The sequence below is a fragment of the Streptopelia decaocto genome, assembly GCF_964273445.1.
Source record: "Streptopelia decaocto genome assembly, chromosome: 13".
NCBI classification, from domain to species: domain Eukaryota; kingdom Metazoa; phylum Chordata; class Aves; order Columbiformes; family Columbidae; genus Streptopelia; species Streptopelia decaocto.
This window is the reverse complement of record NC_138668.1, coordinates 1,698,508-1,717,748: the sequence shown is the minus strand read 5'-3', so window position 1 is coordinate 1,717,748 and position 19,241 is coordinate 1,698,508. Positions and strand designations below refer to the sequence as shown.

The following is a 19,241-nucleotide window of genomic DNA, read 5'->3' as shown; positions in this document are numbered from 1 at the left end:
ATTTGGCCAAGAACGTGGAGCCTCAGCCTTGCATAAGAGCACCAGTGTTGCAGGTGGGGTTTTGCATTTGGGCTGTAGGAGGGAAAAAACCCACTTGCCATTTCCACCAACACCACCTACTGGTGGCCAGGGTTGCGAGAACGGAAAGCGAGTTAAACCCTTCTTACGGGAAAGAAACGCTTCGTTTGTGTAGGTTGCTTTAGATGCTGTTCATTGGGTACCCGAACGTTGTGCCATTAACATCTGGAGGTCGATGCCGCGTTCGGCCGCTGCTGGAATGAGACAAATGGGATCGCGGCATTTCGGATTTCAAGAAGACAATGTTACAGTTTCACGAGTGTGGAGTAAACTCTTACCATGTCACTATGGTGGATTTATTGCTCAATTACAGTGGTCAAATATTTTTAGATTATTAAAAGGTCTCATCTGTAGAAAAGCGAAGCAAAAGTTCTTCCCACAGGTGGCTCTGGGAGTAGAAGGGACTTGGCCTTTTAGTGCCCTTGCTGATTTTATGTTATTCATGTGCTGTGCATAGGAACACAGGGCTCTGGCAGTGTTACTAAAGCAGTTTTTGGAGATGTTCTTATACAATGACTCTTCATAAATAGTTTTGGAATAGACTATTTACCTTAAAAGAAAGTTTGTGCAAACGAGTGCGGGTGAAGTTTTCCGGGTGGCTTTTCCAGGGTTGTGAGGACAGAGAGCCTGAAGTGTTCTGAGAAATGTACAGACAGGATTGCGTTGTAGGACTGGAATAACTGTAATGTTAGAAACATCTCGTGATACCGGCTTTGAATGTCTTGATTTTTTGCTGTACTGAAGAAGAGGATTATAAAGAGTCTTTGTGGATCATGTGGCTTTGCTGCACTTGGTTCTGTCCTTCAGAGCCTGCACTGATCTTGTCAGGGCTAGAAGGGTGTTTTACTTTAGGCTCCTGGGTGTCAGTTGTTTGCAATTAGGGGGGCCTGGATTTGAAAATCAGCTGGTCCGTTTGTCCTTGTCTTTCTAGCCGTGAATATCAACCGATTTGCTATGAAAATGTGTAATTCGGAGTGCTGATTTTCTTGTTGGAGTTGGTGATAAGAAATGTCACTTTGCCACACTTCCAGAATTGTTAGGAAAATCTCTTTTGAAAGACATATAAAGTATCAGTTTTTCCTGCTGGTAGAAATGTGAAGCGTGAGAGGCCAAATCTAATATTATTATATTGCATTATTATATCGTAATTAGTGAGTTCTGTATTTCACTAAATATTTTATGAGATGATCATGTGAATTCTCCAAATCCTGTTTCCTAAACCAGATGACAACATCTTTGGGCTCTTGTTTATGCGGTCAAATTATCGTTACTGATTAATCTGTCTTCATCTCACCGCTCATCGCTTCCAGAATCCATAAAATGCTTAAAACTCATTTGGGCAGCTGCTGAACGTTGTGCCCTTTCTCTTTCCCGGTCCGTTGCTGATGTTCATGGGCCCTTCCAGGGAGTGCCCTAATGGTCCATACCTAGCGAGGGTTGTGCCGGCATTAAGCACCGTGGTTCCGCCTGTCGGACCTTATCTTGATTGTTGCTGAGAACGTGCATGGAAACAGCCTGTGCAACAGCATTCATATAACGTCACACCTCAATCGAGCAGTTTGTTTTTAAATCTGGAATAGTCAGCCTCTAAACTACTGTATATATCTCCATGAACGTGTCTAATGCTGCAGAGCCTTTAAGGAACACTAATGTAATTGTCTACGATGTACTTACATGCAGCAAGAGGTTTAAAGCGGGGTATAATAGAAGATATTCTATGTAATTTAGATAGTCCATGTAATTTAGCAGATTTCAACATATGTTGCCTTGCAAAAGGAGTGGGAGCTGGGGAGGGTGAAAGTGGGAGGTGTGAGGACGGGAGAGAAGAAGCCAAGAGCTGCAGCGCATTGTGGCTCCTGAGCCACCACAACGCGGCCGCTGCTCCAGCAGGACCAGCCCGGTGGGGTCTGAGAGTCTTGGGTTCTGTGGAACGGCTTTGGGTACAAAGCTATGGAGTCCTGGAGAAATTAGATCAGGACTGGGCTGTACAAAGCTGAAAGAAAGTAAGTTACTATATGGAATTGCCATTAATGAAAATCGCCTGAGGGTGCTTGCAGTGCAGTCCAACCATATGCAGGAGAATTAAGAATTGTATAAGAATCTCTACTGAAATTCTCTCCAGAGGAATTACAGACGTTGTTGTAATGTTCACAAAGTTTGGCAAGTAGATTGATCTCCACATTCTATCTCACCTTTCTGGCAGTGTGGACACCGACTTCCTCAGCCCCTGAACATCTGTCTGCCTGGACTCTCGTACCGTGGAAGCGGAACACATCCGTTCATTTTAGCCAATTAGTGAATCGGTTTGCTGTGCAACATACGTGGTGTAAATGTTCTATACACACTTTGGCTGAATTATTTGAGCTTTCACCCTACACCAAATCTTCTGCAACTACCTCAAAATCACGATAAAGCTGTAGCCCTTTCAGGGTCTGACATTTGAAGTCAGAGTGTAGCTAAGGCCGGGCTCAGCGGTACATTTAGGAGCAGCAGCTCGAGTTAGGACCCAAGTGTGCCAATCCAGTCTCTCTTTGGCTCAGATGTTGTTTTGCAATGGGATCAGATCAGATTTGAGCCAGCTGGTTCAGCAAAGATGAGCACTTGGTCTCTGCTTGTTCTCTTCCAAAATGTGTTACCAGCTCAGAAATTAATGCTTGAAGTTCAGCAGCCTGCTCGTTTCTCTCTTTTACTGAACGTTTTTTTTTTTTCCCAAAAGCAGGCCAGTCTTAAAAAGATGCGAATATTACCAGTACAGAAGTAAAATATTCTTCTTTGAGTTTAAGTAGATCCCTTTAGTTAATTTTGACAGCATGCCTATAAAAATATGTGCTCTATTTCTTCTGGAACACACTGTTCAAAAGGAGGTGAAGCTGGAAGCCGTGAGTGTTCAACAAAGCTGCTGCTGCTGCTATAGAGGGGAAAAACATCTCTGAGCAGGGAGATCTTATTTTGTTCTTAAAAATACACTTCAAGTTATTAATAATTTAAAGGTTATTACTTTTAATCTTAGGCAAAGCTGGTCTCTTCTCCCTCCTATCAGACTATTTTAGAGTGCATTTTGGGGTCTGTTTCTGTTCCTTCCCCCGTTGCACACAGGGCTCTTTGCCCTCATATTCCAGCTGGATGCAAGTCGATTTTTCTCCAGGACTGCACATTAATGTAAGCTCTGAGTAACTTTAGAAAGAGCGATTTAACAAAACACTTCTATAAGTTATGTTCATACCTATTTGAATTATTGTTCTGCATTTTTCAACCTCTTCTGTTTACCTTCGTTCTCTCCTATTTAGTCAGAAAGTCTTTTAATTGTACGCAGAGATTTCTTTATGACAATACAACCGGCTATCTAGAATGCTGGCTCTTTTTCCGGGACAGTAGCCATGGCTGGGGAAGAGACCCGAGTACACTCCCTCCCGTCTCACAGGTAACAGCCCGTAGCTACCCCCAGGAGTACTCACAGACTTACATGTAGTGGTTCATTCTGGACAAGACCTGACCTACTCTTTCCCAAGTCCCAGAAGGCTCCTGCGGGTCCTGTTTCTCCTCTGTGTGGTGATGGTTCTGCTTTAGCTGGGTGCCTCGCTGAGAGGATCGTTAAGCATCTTTCCACCCATGTTGAACCTTCAGGCTCCTTACAGGTGCCTTATTGTGATTTATTCACCATTAGACCAGTTCCCAGGTCCTGGTCAACATTAACTACAGTCAGCATTTACTGACTAGGTTTTCTATTACGCACCTTTAACAGTAACTCAGGACTCAGAACACAATCTTTATTATTTCATCCTCAAATATAAAATATATGGAAGCAGTGAATAAAGTAGAATCCTTCGTGCATAATTCCCATACTAGAAAATAACCTACTTAGCCATAGCACAGTGGAAACCATGATATTCTGTCTGAATTGGAATAAACAGCTTCTGACACACTCTTGCACACAGTCTGTCAGTTTTTCCACTGACGTACAGCTCTTCCAACTCATCTCTTCACATTTCTTTCTGCAGGGCTGATCTTCAGTCCTTGTTGTTTAATCTCCCCCTTCCCAGGTGCAAAACAAAACCCCTGATGCCAGCTGAGAAATCCTTTCACAATACGAAACTGGTTCTTGGATTTAGATAGACGACTCTTACCTACGTCCGTCCGCTCTGACCAGGTTCTATAATGGTCTGTTTATATGTCGTGTTCTTTAATGATCCATCTGTCCATGCTGGCAGCAGAAAACTGAACAGGAAGACTGGCTGACATAATACAATGCAGACATCTCACCAGCTGATTTTTACATCTTGCAGAAATGTTGGTCCTTATGGTCATAGGGAGACTATGTATTGCCCTTTATTTGCATGTGATGCAGCCATAGTCCATACATTTCAGGACTTGGATGTCTACGACTAGACCCGTGTATCTAGATACTAGATCTATATACTGTAGTATTATTGAACAAATGTCCTGTGTTCTTCCAGTGATGCACTTGGCTGTTTTGTGGGCGATGTGCCTGCTGACTGTGCTCACATTTCTGTGTTAAGCAGCCCATGCTGATTTGCAGCGATGTGGAACCTGTCAGGAAGACTTTCCAACGCATCCAACTGCAAAACAGTCTCGTCAGCTCTGTTAGCACCCAGGTGCCACACAAAGGCACGTGTCGGAGCATCAGAGTGGCTTTTCTCAGAAACCATCAGGTCACCTGAGCGTTTCTCATCGCATCTCTGTATTTTTAGAACTCTGCAGTCCACATCTGCATATTTATCCAAGATCTAGTACAATTACGTGCTTTCCCAGTTGTTTCCGTTCTGCCCACCTCTATGAGAGGAAAGGCTGAAACCGAAGCCAAATGTGTGGGATGATTCCTTGGCCAAATTTGGTTACAGTAAAAAACATTTAAAATTTTGCACCTACACCTCAGCCTGTGTTGGCCGTTGGTTCTGCAGATCTACAGCTCAACTTCTGTGCCACAGCTGTTTTTTTTCCTCTGATTCAGATGTTTTTTTTCCACATTTTCCACCATTTACCCATGAATTTGGGGGTCTTGGGGACAGTAGGGTGACCATGAGCCAGCACTGGGCCCTTGTGGCCAGGAAGCCAATGGTACCTGGGGTGGGTTAGAAGGGGGTGGTCAGTAGGTCAGAGAGGTTCTCCTGCCCCTCTGCTCTGCCCTGGAATCTTGTGTCCAGCTGTGGCCCCTCAGCTCCAGCAGGACAGGGAACTGCTGGAGAGAGTCCAGCGCAGCCACCAAGATGCTGCAGGGAGTGGAGCATCTCCCGTGTGAGGAAAGGCTGAGGGAGCTGGGGCTCTGGAGCTGGACAAGAGGACACTGAGGGGGGACTCATTCCTGGGGATCAATATGGAAAGGGGGAGTGTCAGGAGGATGGAGCCAGGCTCTTCTGGTGACAACCAGTGACAGGACAAGGGGCAATGGGTGCAAACTGGAACACAAGAGGTTCCACTTAAATTTGAGAAGAAACTTGTTCCCGGTGAGGGTGGCAGAGCCTGGCCCAGGCTGCCCAGGGGGGTTGTGGAGTCTCCTTCTGTGCAGACATTCCAACCCGCCTGGACACCTTCCTGTGTAACGTCATCTGGGTGTTCCTGCTCCATGGGGGGATTGCACTGGATGAGCTTTCCAGGTCCTTCCAACCCCTGACACTCTGGGGTTCTGTGAATTCTCATCTAAACGTATAACACTCCTATCTTGTCTCTAGCAGAGCCCTGACTTCAGTTTGGAAATGGGGCTCTGCTTTTGTTTGCCTTTTTAAAAACATGCCTCGGTTACGCTATTCTGCACTGGCTTTTGCCCTTTTTTCGTTCATATATTACTGAACGTGGCTCTTCCAAGGCACGCGACTTTGCGCTTCTGAATGAACTTATCAAGAATGGCTTAAATCAATAATTGCTCTGAGTCTTAATGCAAAGTTGAAGCTGAGAGGACGTTAACAAAAAGCTTTAATTCTTGCACAAAGTTTTAATTAGCCATCCTGTTGATCTTTCCAGTTCAGTGCCTCACAAAGGACCTGAAGCTTTCCTTTACGGACCAGCATTTCCATTAATTTGATTTGATTTTTGTGCACAATAACTCAGACAAAAACCTTAAGGCTTCCCACAAAATTATAAGAGGAAAATGGAAAAAGGGAAGAAATGCTCAGTTTGATTGTGTATGTATATATATATATATATAACACAAGTGCTACAGTAGGCTCGTGGTATCACATACTATGTCAAGACTATAGTGCATTCTTAAGCCACTTCACTGCTGCTGCGACTGGACTTTACCAATGTTGTAAAAACAAGTAGTTTGTAGGGTCAAAGCTGCTTTCCGCTCTGGTGGCGTTGGCGTCTTTGCCGAGGCATTGATATTATTACAAAAGCACGCTCCCGTGGCAATAGTACTTTTCTTTCTACTTGGCTTTGAAATAAAGCTTGCAGAAAATAGGCACTTTAAATATACATATGTATATATGAGAAAAACCCCAAACAACCTCAACCCTACATATTTTCTCATAGATAACTGCAAATATCAGGCTAAATATCTTTTTCCTTCCAGCACTTGTAGCTGTAAGATAGTCCGAGTTCCAAAGAAGGAACAAACATCCTTTTTTTAAGGAGTGAGAAACCAAAACCCATCGACAAACTAACAGGTGAAATGGATGGACAGTTGTTCAGAACAGCAAGCGTTACTGAGACCCGTTTTCCTGGGCTGTCGTTGCTGGTATTTCAAGGTGGTTGTCGGCAGCGTTCTCCCTTCGGCACTTCTGTATGACCTTAAGTATTTCATCCTTGCATGGTTTATGGCAACCAAGTATAAATACCAAACTGGCACAGCTCTCGCAGAACAACGCGATTTCCGCAATATTCATCACGAGCTCGTTCTTTGGAGTTCCGACGCTCTTCTGTAATTTGAGTGTTGTCCTGAGGAGAATCATAACGTTATAAAACAGACGGCACGCAAACATGGTTGTGCTTACGATGTACGCAGCGGAGTAGGTACGGAGGTGCTGTTTTAGAGCTGGAGCGTCGGCGGGTGCCGCTTTAGCGAAGAGAACAGCAAAACAGAGTAACTGGAGAAACGACGGGATTCCAAAGCCAAAGGTGAATTTGACGATCTCGTATTCGGGCCACGCAAATAACGGATCTAACTGGCAGTCTGTTCTCAAGTGATAGTTTCCCGTGCCAACCAGCACGGCCCCAGTCAGCGACAAACAGAAGGCAGAAATAAGTACAAATCCAACACACAAGATGGGCCTTTGGGTCGCTGTGCCGAGAGCAGGCCCGGGCGGAAACCTCTTGAGCAACAGCATGAGGAGAATGAGAAGCAGAACATACTGAGAACTGAAATAACCCAAGTTGAAAAAGAACGACAGTACGTTACATGCGAGGTGGGTGGTGTTTAAATAGTCAGGTCTAGTAATGACAGTAAACGATAAGAAAATCATGACAATATTGCTGATGGTGAAGTGTAGAAGAAGTAAGTCTAAGTTTTCTATGACTTTGTACCGCAAGTAATTCTTTATGAAAATGATCAAAATACATATGCCGGCTGTTAATCCCGTCGGTACAAAAAGGGCGATGTAACAGTGCATGAGTCTCGATATGACGTTTTGAGAAGCTATGAAGGCTTCGATTTCTTCTGGGGAGGTGAAAGCCAAGTTCTTGCTTGGGTAGCTGATCCAGGTCATGTTGTGAGGAGTCATCCTGCCTCCCACACCGCGCTTGTTCCCGTTCGATGGAGTCTGAAACAGAAACGGAAGGTGAAACAGGCTTTAAAGTACAGTTTGTGATGCCTCTAATTTGTGCATTGTGTGCAGTCAGGATAAATACAGTCAGTTTTGGGTGGATTTTATTTTCCTATATAGATTTCAAGCCAACTTTTAGCCAGAGAAATCTGCCTTTTTCTTGTTTATCTGGTTCCTGCCCTCACCACAACCCCTGGCCCCCCATTAACACAGCCAGGACCTTACTGCAGCTCCACTATGCAGACACCAGCCAGGACCCAGCGCACTCACGTTGCCCCGAGAATTAACGGGAGAGCCGCTGGTTGGGTGGGTGAGGAAGGAATTGGCTCCGCAATGAGATGGAGCCGCTTGTCCTCACTGTTTCACCAAAAAAGGAGAAGGCAGGACGCGGGGCGACTGCGGCGTGGGGGCTGCAGCCGCTAAATGGTTCCACTGTATTGTCGCAAGGGTGGGAATTTTGTATAATTTGAAGCCAGCCGACTGAGGAAAACGCAAAGATAATCACAATATGAGGCAAGAGTCGCATTCCTTTCGTTGTTTTACTTTTGCTTCCTTTTTGTTGGGGAAAAAAAGCCTTTGGTAACTGCAGTCTGCACGAGGAGCCCGTTCAAAATCAATGTGGACGTTTAAGAACCGTTATGAACAAACTGTTTTCACATGAAACGTCTTCATACGTTAATAATGCTGCCACTTGTAGCTGTTGCATAAAACTGCAGAACATAATGCTCTCCTGCATGCTCGAATTTGGGAAATGATTACCAGGGCGCTATAAGCCTATTGGTAAAGTTTTAGCAAAGAACATTTTTTACAGCTGAGTTATAAATTCCTGAAAATAGGGAATTTTAAGGGTAATACGGATAGGCTGTTAGCTGTAATGACTCTGTGATATGTCGATATAATAATCCTGCTACCATATAAATGTCTGGAAGATCCTTTTTTAAGCCCAAAAGCTTTGTAGGACAGCGTAATATGTACTCAGGAAAAAACGAGTGTAATAGGTATAGATATAGAAATTTTACAGCCCGCCTAACAGCATAATTAATTCAATTCCAAAAAGAAAATTTCTGTGTACCTTGTACTGATTGATGCAGAAAATAACATACTTTTTATGAGCTACAAAGGATATTTTTAAACATAAGCTATTTAACTCCCTATTCCTAATGAATTTTGCGTGTCTGATTACACACGGTCCTCAGTACTGGAAAAGTTACACATGTTGGTATTTTTTACAGTGTAGAATGTTTTCTGGAGAAAGAATCCTTCATTTTGCCCAAGGATTTCAGTTTTGTGTTAGTTTAGTGGTTTGATTTCGTTCCGTTGAAGGCAAAGCTGATCTATGGGCACAATGCACACAGACCGTGCAGCTGGCACAGCCGGGACCGTGACACACTCCTTATATGAGTTTCTATACGGCTACGTTAGTAACGAGTGATATACTTGGTTGTACATACTGCATTTTCCATAAAGGGATTCTAGTGATGTTAACTCTTCAAGTGAAAGTAACTTTAAATTGGTAAAAAAGTTCATAAAGATGCATTAATGTTTTCAAGCCGTGTTCATTATAGATAAGTCAGTGTCTTAATGCTGACAGTTCATTTATGGTGGTTACCTCTGACACCACTTCATAATTCTGATAGTTCTAATCTCTCCTCAAAATTGGAATTCTAATACTGGTTTTAATTAGAAAAGTTGACTTATCGAAGTGCCTTTGATTAAGTGTTTATATAATCTTGTAGAATTATAATTTCATTTCTGTAGAACTGTGCGGTTCTGTTTTGATTCAGCTGTGTTCTTTGTGCCCTTTTAAATGCAGAGTTTCTTCCTTTATAGAAAAGGTTCTTTTGGGAGAGACCCCACGGGAGGAAGGACCGAGGCACCAGGGAGATGGTTGGTTTGGGTGGTACAGGAACGGTTGCAGGAGGGGAAAGCTGGTTGGTCAGCGCCTGGTTGTGGTTTAAGCTCTGAACACCATGCAGGAAACGCTGATGTCTTGTTAAAGGAGGAAATGTATCTTAAATGCAAGTAGAGCTTTTGTTCCTGTTCAGCAGACTTAATACGAAGCACTAAGAAGGGCTCGTTTGAACTGAAGTGCTCAAACTGAAGAGCTGAGGATTAATTAAAAAGAAAAAGAAATCAAAAAGCCACAAAACACCAACACATGCAAAAGCTCCCAGCTGCGGTCAACTGGCTGACTGTTTGTTTTCTTCATACTTGTGGTTTCCCCGTCTATATTTTAATTTCAAAGTATCTCTTTAGAAATAAAGATGAGTCTCATTTCTAGATTATGTTCCATGTTAGTACTGAAGCACCGGGGGGAAAATCGGAACAATTCTCAACAGTAGCAGCAATGCTCTCGCTTCTCTTGGCTCTATCTCCTGTCTAAAGACCACGAAATTCCAGCTTCTACATTTCACCTCTTCTTAAATACTCAGGAGAAATCTCAGGAATGAAGGAAATGGTAGAAGTCAGGGTTGGATCTTCTCTTGACAATAGATTTTTAAGCTTAGTCTGCAGAAGGACAGTTACTTTGTGCCAGAGGAGAGTGTGGAAGCACTTGAGCATCTGCAGAAAGCTTCTTCTCATCACCCCACACTGTTCTTTCCAGAAATTAAGAAATATTTACATTCTGAGGTCTTCTACCAGAGCGTCCAGCGTCACCTTCTCGTCCCATCAGGCCTTTTGCAGGGCTGGACATTCGAGTTCAGCTGTGGCGCTGTGATGGGCTCCGGTATCTTTGCAACAACTTCTACAGCACCAGCCAACTAAGCACACTTGCTGTCCTTGCAGAGAATTTCAGACAGCTTAGCAACATTCCACTTTTATAGAGGCATAATTGCAAAGGAAACAAAGGCCATAGTTTTGGGTTTCCCAAGCAATCCTATGGCCTCACATCAAAGAACAGGAAAAACAAGATGCCAAATCTTGGTTAAATTTGCTCAGGATCTGGCCTTGGTACTGACACTGGGTTCATCTTTGACCGTAACATTTTGATTTTATTTAGCTACTCCTTGAGCATTTCAGACAAAGTGAGGAACGCTAGACTTAATGCAGTGTATTCCATTATTGCGTAAGAAAGTGCATCGCCTTGGTTTCTCTTTCTGGAGCCAGCGGGCTGCGTGTTGTGCTGTTCCAGCGGTGGCCAAGCACAGTGTCACGGGGAGGGATCCATGTGTTCAGACCTCATGGTCACAGGTGTCACAATGAATGCGTGAAATAGCTTCAGTTGGGTTGCAACTCTCATTTATAGGCACAGACTGTTATTTAACCTTACTGTTAAATAATAACAATGATGGTAATATTATTCTTACTCTCCACCTGGATGTTGTTATTCTAACGTAAGTGTGTGTCTTTTAAATTGTCTCATCTGGGGAGGGACTTAAACTGAACAGAAATAGTCCATTCAACCTAGAATTAACATACTTGGGGGGGCGGAATAACAGTGCAACTATACGTGTATATTTATAATCAATGTAAGTATTACAGTTCTGACTTAAGGAAAAACTTCTCGGTGTGCTGTTTTAAAGGGAACTTCCAAAAAATCACTGTAGGATGACCCGCACAAACAAACCTAACGAAGCAACAGGCCACTTGCAGTTTGCTGTGGTGGAGCCAGTACAAGCATAACGCTTGTTCGAATTCAATAACGTGTTCATCGCAGAAGAAAGAAATACCTGCTAGCAGCTTGTACCTTATGCTGAAATATTTCTGGTTTGGCAAATAAGATTGAAGTTAATGCTGGAGACATTAATTCCCCCCATTAAATTATTCCTAGAAGTTTTGCTTCTGTTTTAAAATAAATCCCAGTGATAATGTCAGGCTGTATTTATTTGGCTCTGGTGTCTCACTCTGCATTTGGAAGAGGGCAAGTGGCAATTTTTAGTTCACATTGTGGCTCATGTGCAGGTGGCTGCAATTAAATACGCTTAATACTTCATACCAGCTAATCCGTGTCCGTCCTTCCCTCTAACATGCTCAAACCCGGGTATTTCTGACTTACAACCTTATCCTACAATCTAATTTTTTCTTTTTTCAATATTTTCTCTTTTCATGACTGTTTCGGTGAAACTTGAGGATATACGTAGCACTTTACAAGACGTATTGCTCATCCCCTCATGAAGTCGCTGCATTACGGTTTCCTAACTGAGATTATAAATTGGACCCGGCCAGAAACGTCAGACTCCTCCGCAGCTGATTGATGGGATAGAGTCACAGATGGCGTAACCTCTATACATTTATTTACATCAGAACAGATAGCTTTAGGGAGCCTTATGACTGTAACGTGCTCATCTATCACGTAAAGCAACTCTTAGAAGCCGTAAACCTTTGCAGTTTTCAAACATTTCCAAAGCGTCAAGTTCTTTCCTTGCACTAAAGTAGATGTATGCTCAGAATAACAACGGCGTGAGGAGGTCTCAGCTTTCGCTGTAGTAAGATGAACGTATTTGCAGATTTCTATAGACCTTTGGTAACGCTGCTTTAATTTGAAACCAAAGTGTGTTGCATGGGAGCAGCAGAGGTGGTTTATTTCTCACATATTTACCTCAGAATCTCAGTGTCGCTGACCACGTTTTTTGCCAAAACGCTTTCAGTTTCCATCATTAAAAAATAAGGAATTCATTATACAATTTTGCCCGGCTACGAGAAAATCTGGTATTGGTATCAGCTCTTGGCTGCTTCTTGGATTTAATGCCAGGACATAGATTTTATTGTAAAATACATCTGATGTTTCTGCCCTGCTTGGTAGGGAAGCTCAAGTCCTTATTCTTTTAGCGCAATCGTTTATGAGTTTAGAGTCCAAACACATCAAGCCCCAATTGTTTCTTTTCCTCACGACACAGCATGATATCAATTGACTCTTATTCCTATTTCTGAGAATAACATCCAGCGTGTCCAACCCCACAATATTGAAGCTATAGTATGAGACAGGCCTATTCCTGTTACTCTTCAGGTTAATTAGTGAGGGAAATTTGCAATATGCTGCTTGCATTATCTTTCCCTATATTGTCATGTCTCTTTTTACCTCCGCTCCCCCTCACTTTAATTGACCATTATTCACATGTTGTGAATCCTCCTGTAACTTCTGCGGCCTCACTTTTTCCCCTCTTCTCTTTCTGCTCCTGTTTCTCCGTTACATCCGCTCTGCCTGTTGTGTCAGCAGTTAAAGCAAATACATTTGATTTTTATTCTTATTATTATATTCTTAAACTTTCTGGAACACGGCGTGTACGTTATCCCTCAATTCCAACACACAGAGCTGAGCAACCAGCGTAGCGTTCAGACGGCACTTTTCAACCAGCGAGTTGTGGAAAGAACACTCGCGGTACCGAGAGGACCTGCTCTCTGATTTCAGTGGGTTTAGTCCCCGTCCTCACTTTCACCGTTAATTCTTGCAAACAGAGAGTTTGGTTTCAAGGAAACCTTTGTTTCCTTGGGAAGAAGAGCTCTGAACCGGAGGGATTCTGCGTGGCAGCGAATTCTCCCTCTAAGCAGGGTTTGCAGGGCAGCCTTTCTGCCTTCTGGCACCAGCCTCTAGACGGAAAATCTTTCATCCGGTCATAAAGCAACAGCATCATATTCCTTGTGAACTCAGCCCGTGGTGGGCACGTCCTGCACAGAGCCGTGGAAACACTGCGCAGGTTGGGGGGCGGAGGGTTAACACAGACGGGAATTGGCGCTTTCTGTCTGTACCCAGCCTGCCCAGTTACAAGATGGGGGAGGCTGCAGCGTGGGAGACCGACATTCAAAACGCCACATTTGTTTTTCTCCTGATGTCAAAATTCCTCTGCTCAGGCAAGTATTAGAGGTTGCAAAGATTTAAGAAATCCCACCCTTAACTTCCTAAAAAAATCATTGGTTTCTGAGAACCCGAAAGCTTTTATTTTCGCTTTTCCTGAATATAAGTGAATCAGCAGTAACCGAATATAATCTCCAAGCAGCATCGCTGACGTTTTTCCTGGCCTGTACAATCCCTGCGGTGTGGTTGGGGTTTCCAATGGTGTCCGTCCGTTGAGGGACAGCCCAGGCAATGGTCGTAGTCTGTTGTCCAGACCACGGAGCAGCGTTTCATCACCCAGCTGCTGGTGCTTCAATGGCATTTAAGCCCTTACCGGAAAGCAGCCTTTGCATTTCTTTAATGCTTAGTTTTATTATACATTTCAGCTTTCCGAGGATGTTTCCCAGAGACAGTGTTTTTACTTTGCGTAGTTCAAATGTTGCCAGAGAAGGCAAAACTAAACCCGTTAAATTATAACATTAGCTTCACAATTCGAGCCTCTTGTGATGAATAAAACATTGTGTATTCAAAGTAATATAAAGCGCTTACCTTTTCAAGGAAATGCTCCACAGACACAACTGGCTGAGAATAGTCAGATGAAATACAATTATTGTTTGGAGGATATAGCCCTTTTTATTTATGTAGAAAGCAGGGTGTATATATTACAGTAACTTCTTTAGCTGCCGTACATCACGATGGAAAATCCAGACGCTCGCTCACTGCAAAAACACACAGTTCTGTAAAGGAAACAGGAACTCGGGTTAGGTCATTCAAACCATACACGTTGCATGTTTAGCAAACCTATGGTTTCATCATGTGACGCTCAAGTTCAAATTATCCTCTGCAGCGAGATATTTTAGAACAGAAAAGTAGTGTTTGTCCCGGCGGTTTCTAAGGCTGTGAGGCCATCCAGTGGTTTTCTGTGCCGGCTCCTGGACTCGTCCTACGCGCCTTGCCCGGCCTTGGCAGTTCCATTCCTTTCTGGTGCACTGTTCGCAGTGCTGGAGGGCTGGAAAAGGAAAAGCCTCTTGACTAAACACCAAGCTTAACAAGACAAAAACTCAACACAAAAGCAGTGAATGTAAAGAAAAGAAAAAAGAAGATACACTCTGTTTTTACGAAGGTATTTCTAGTTTCCGTGGGTCCCAGCTCTTGGAACAGTCCCAGTGTTGTACACATGCGATAGATTATTTTTCCAGATGCTCTGTAATGACCGTGAGGTGTTGAAAGACGAGATTTTGAGTCTCTAGTATGTTTTAGATCTGGCTCAGCATCAGTCACCTTAGTGCCTGTGTTTAATGGTGTCCTTCAAACCTCAGATATAAATGAGCAGGAAAGGCTTGGCTCATGATTTTTCTCGTGCATGCAGCCTTGCTGCCTGGAATGCACGGGTAACATCATGTTTGCTCATACCAGCACATATATCATACACCAAGATGCTGCAGGGAGTGGAGCATCTCCCGTGTGAGGAAAGGCTGAGGGAGCTGGGGCTCTGGAGCTGGACAAGAGGACACTGAGGGGGGACTCATTCCTGGGGATCAATATGGAAAGGGGCAGTGTCAGGAGGATGGAGCCAGGCTCTTCTGGTGACAACCAGTGACAGGACAAGGGGCAATGGGTGCAAACTGGAACACAGGAGGTTCCACTTAAATTTGAGAAGAAACTTGTTGGGGTGAGGGTGGCAGAGCCTGGCCCAGGCTGCCCAGGGGGGTTGTGGAGTCTCCTTCTGTGCAGACATTCCAACCCGCCTGGACACCTTCCTGTGGAACCTCAGCTGGGTGTTCCTGCTCCATGGGGGGATTGCACTGGATGAGCTTTCCAGGGCCCTTCCAACCCTGACACCCCGTGGTTCTGTGTGATTCATGCTCCCAGCCGCAGTTTGTTGTAGAAGTTGCGGTGAATTTTGTTTCTTCGTACAAATACTTGCAGCAATTGCAAGACAGGACCAGCGAGTACAAATCTGTGTTTAACAAGAAACTGGGACTGTAACTTAAATCCTTTAATTAGTTTTACTGATCTTACTGGTTTTGGGAACTGCAAGAGTATTCCACTAGTGACCACCAGATGGAGTTTCTAAAACAGCTTTGATGGCCTAATACCGGCATTAATTTCAAAATGATCTTTTAGCCATGAGTTAATAAACACACAAGTGATGAGCAGAACGACTTCCCATCCATATCGATGAGATTTGTGATAAATACACTTTAATTTAGGAGACTAATTCTGTGGTTTAGAAGGCTGACTTTATCCAGAGTTGAGCACTTTCTCTGCATTTTTACAGCAGAATTATTCTTGCTGTTGGGCAATATATTGCAGATACAGTTCCTGCAAGGTGTCTTTAACTAAATCTATTTATCTTTCTTTTTGTTTTCAGTCCTCTTTGTGGGTCTCTGACTTGGGTATTTCTGCTGCTGTTTATTTCTCTTTTCATGTAGTTCATCATCCGGTGCTATTAAACTAGAGAAAATGGATTCTCTTTCTGGTTGTAAATTTTGTTTTAAAGAACTTTTTGGGTAGGAAGTATTACTTTTGTTATTCTAGCTGAATATTCATAAATATTCTGATAAGTATCAGGTATTGTAAAAATCTTCTACTGTCATGATTTGTAATAATACAGGAATTCCACCTGCTGTAGACTGAATGATTTTGACGGTTCTTGTGGATGTAAATGTGTCAGTGCTTTAGAAGGCAGGAACAGAAGGAAATCCCATGGACTTCCACGGTAAGGAAAGGACTTAATGGGAAGAAAGTGGAGTGACAAAGTAGATAATAAATCCTCTCCTGATGGGAAAAGAATGTATTCAGCAAAGGGTTTTGATAGGTCACGGAAAGCTAACGGAAACACAACAGAGGAAACGCTTCACACTTCCAATTCGTTGCCATGGCAGTCGGTGCAGCTGGTGTCGTGGATTGAGATAGTTAAGAAATACACAGGGTTTCGCTTACTAAGATGCTGCAATAATTAATCAGAGCGTGTGTTTCAGATTCATCAGTGCACTGAGTGCATTCCAGCTGCAGAAACCTCAGTGAAAGTCGGGACCTGGCAAAGCCTGAACTTTGCTGGGCCCGGCCTGCGCTGCTTTCATTTTAATAAGCACCGAGAAGTGCGGTTTTAGCTGTGTACCCATCCATCGCACAAAAACAATTTAATAGAATCAAGTTCTTCACTTTGCATTTCCTGGTAGAGGTGTCATTTTTCTTGGCAACCTTGGGGCCTATTTTCTTGTTATATGGTAGTTAAATGCATCTTTTCTGCAACTGCTCCAAAACGTGGTTGTTTTCAGTGAAATCACTTTCTATCGATAGAGAAGGGCAGATTGTGGTGCCGCGTGGGCCTGGTTTGTACTGCTGTAAACCCTCGACTTGGTGGTACCCGCTCAAGTCTTGTATTTATGTAGACGTTCACCCATTGCAAACCTGTAGGCTCGTTAACTTGCTGCTTAGGTCTGTTCTCATTTGAGATCCTTCAAGTCCATGTTGTATAAAAGGAGGTTTAGTAACCCACATAAGAAACACACATTTTATGTATAACGGTTGTATCTTCACGCTCTGAAGAACGAAGCGTCAGAAATCCGCTGCTCTGTTTAGAGACACCAGCTCTCCAATCAGAGCAACAGAAAATAGTTGCATTGTATGGAAGCAATAAGGGCATCTTGTCAGACACAGGCTTTGACTAAACGGTGTAATATCACAACTTCCATTTTCACAGTTGCGTTTGCATTTATTTCTCCCTGAGTCTTGACACTCAGTCTCTGGACTCAGTGTTTGTTGTTATTTTCTTTAAGGAATTGCACCAATACCACTTACAATAGGGTTTGCTTTTGTTTGCTGTCTCCCTATACTTCACAGATCATTTAAAGGGAACGAATGAATAACTTTGAAAGCATAGCCATGAAAAATATTTTCATATGCATGAGGTAAGCTAAGTGATCCATGGTGAGTGATCTGTTGCTTATATGCAGCGGTTACCACAACAAATGCGTTATGAGGTACGTTATGTTCTTAGAGCTGAATTTTCTTTGGGATGCTGAAGGTGTGAGTTGTTCTATCACGTTGTTGTGGGAACCCAGAGCATTTCTGCAGGGCGCTGGTTCCCCAGATCTCCTCGGTGGCAGCACGAAGCGGGGGAAGTGACAGGGACACGCTGATGTGCGTTGGTCACATTGGGACTCTGCTGCGGTGGCACTCGGGCCTGTCCATTCAGGACTCTTTACTCTGAAAAGCACTGGGGGAGGCTTGTGCCTTTTTGTTTCATTTCCAGCCAACTTCGCACTGCTGAATGATGAGATTTTAATGATGTCAAAATTATGGCCTGGAAAATCTGGTAACGTGTCTGGTTTGCCATCCAAGTGGTGCGATTTGTTGTACTTTGATTCAGTGAAGCAACATGGGTTTAACCTTGTCTACACTAAGTTTGTATCAAGAAGGAAAAACAAATCACACATCTTAGTGCCCAGATGCACGTCAACGCTTTTTATTGAGAATTTCTGATGAGTCGATAGTTCCTTTGCGAAGCTTTGCAGAAAGTCCATTTCTATGATATCGAAGGCCACATCTCTTCATTTTAACAGAACCAGAAATTTTCTAGGGGTTGATCATTTTCATTGACTGAAATGATGGCTGAGACCGCCTCGATTTGACCCTCAAATGAAAGCTCTTCAAACTGGGCCCCTTGCTCGGTCAGCCAACAAGGGCCCGTCTTGGCCTCGCTGTGTCAGTCATTTCAGCAGAGCAGAAAGGAACATTTTTGTGAGTTCATTAATTTGACTTAATTGGCGGTTCAGCAAGAGGACTATAAACCACAGATCAACTCAAACATTACATTTAATTTTGTGAGAAAATAACACTGTTAATAACGGCACTTAACTAGTGCTTACTTTCTAGTATACAGTATATGCATATAGAAACATCCAGTGCACCTTGCCGTTCAGAGGTTTACATTTAAATGGTACATTTTCAGAAATAATTTAATAAATTCTTTGCGGATTCTTTTTACATCAGCAGGCTGATTTTTATCTTGCATATATACATTATTAATATTTATTTAAATGTGAGCTAGATAAGCCCCTATTTACAGTCATCAGAAACCTTCAGGTATGTGAAATGGAGAGGCTGCATTCCTGAGAACTCCTTACATTAAAGATCTGTCCGTAAAAGTTCTTCCATATTTATGATACCATTTAGTTCCAGGAGTATTTTACTGCGCTTGTTCATCTACTGTTTTTCATATAAACGTTGCAAAGCTCTTTTTGGGATCTTGCTTTTGAAGAGATACCACGGGAAGGTGCTGCAATTAAGTTCAGGAGTTCGTTAAGAGAACGGCATACTAACATGATAACATACTAAATGTGTTGGCAATCAGTTTGTATGTTATCAAGGATACACGCACACATACTTAGCTCCATTGCAATAAAGATTAGAGAAAAAATAAGTTGAGATAAGGGTAAATGACATAAAAACTTGTTATTTCACCATCTCTTAAATAGCAGCTTCCATTTCACTATGGAAATCTATTTGTAATGTCAAGTCATTGAATAAGATTTGGGTCATCTTAAAGGAGTCAGTCTGATGAAGTAAATATGAACGGTACCAAGTGCGCAAGACCAAGCGTGGATGGAAACGGGAGCAAAACGAAAATGAAATAGTGTAGAGAAGTGAAAAAGATGAGAGAAAAA

General features: G+C 43.0%; 2 protein-coding genes across 3 annotated transcripts in view; one reads left to right on the top strand and one right to left on the bottom strand.

The window, feature by feature from the left end:
• The window catches only part of CHLSN (cholesin), a 103,717-nt gene that overhangs the window by 19,469 nt on the left and 65,007 nt on the right, over positions 1 to 19,241 (top strand). The window lies entirely within an intron of this gene.
• Positions 5,989 to 14,293, bottom strand: LOC309445641 (uncharacterized protein). The gene is made up of 2 exons (XM_082064622.1): positions 14,116 to 14,293; positions 5,989 to 7,790 (listed from the first exon to the last, which is right to left on the bottom strand). The coding sequence occupies exon 2, from the start codon at positions 7,749 to 7,751 to the stop codon at positions 6,735 to 6,737; it is 1,017 nt and encodes a 338-aa protein (XP_081920748.1). The 5' UTR covers positions 7,752 to 7,790; positions 14,116 to 14,293; the 3' UTR covers positions 5,989 to 6,734.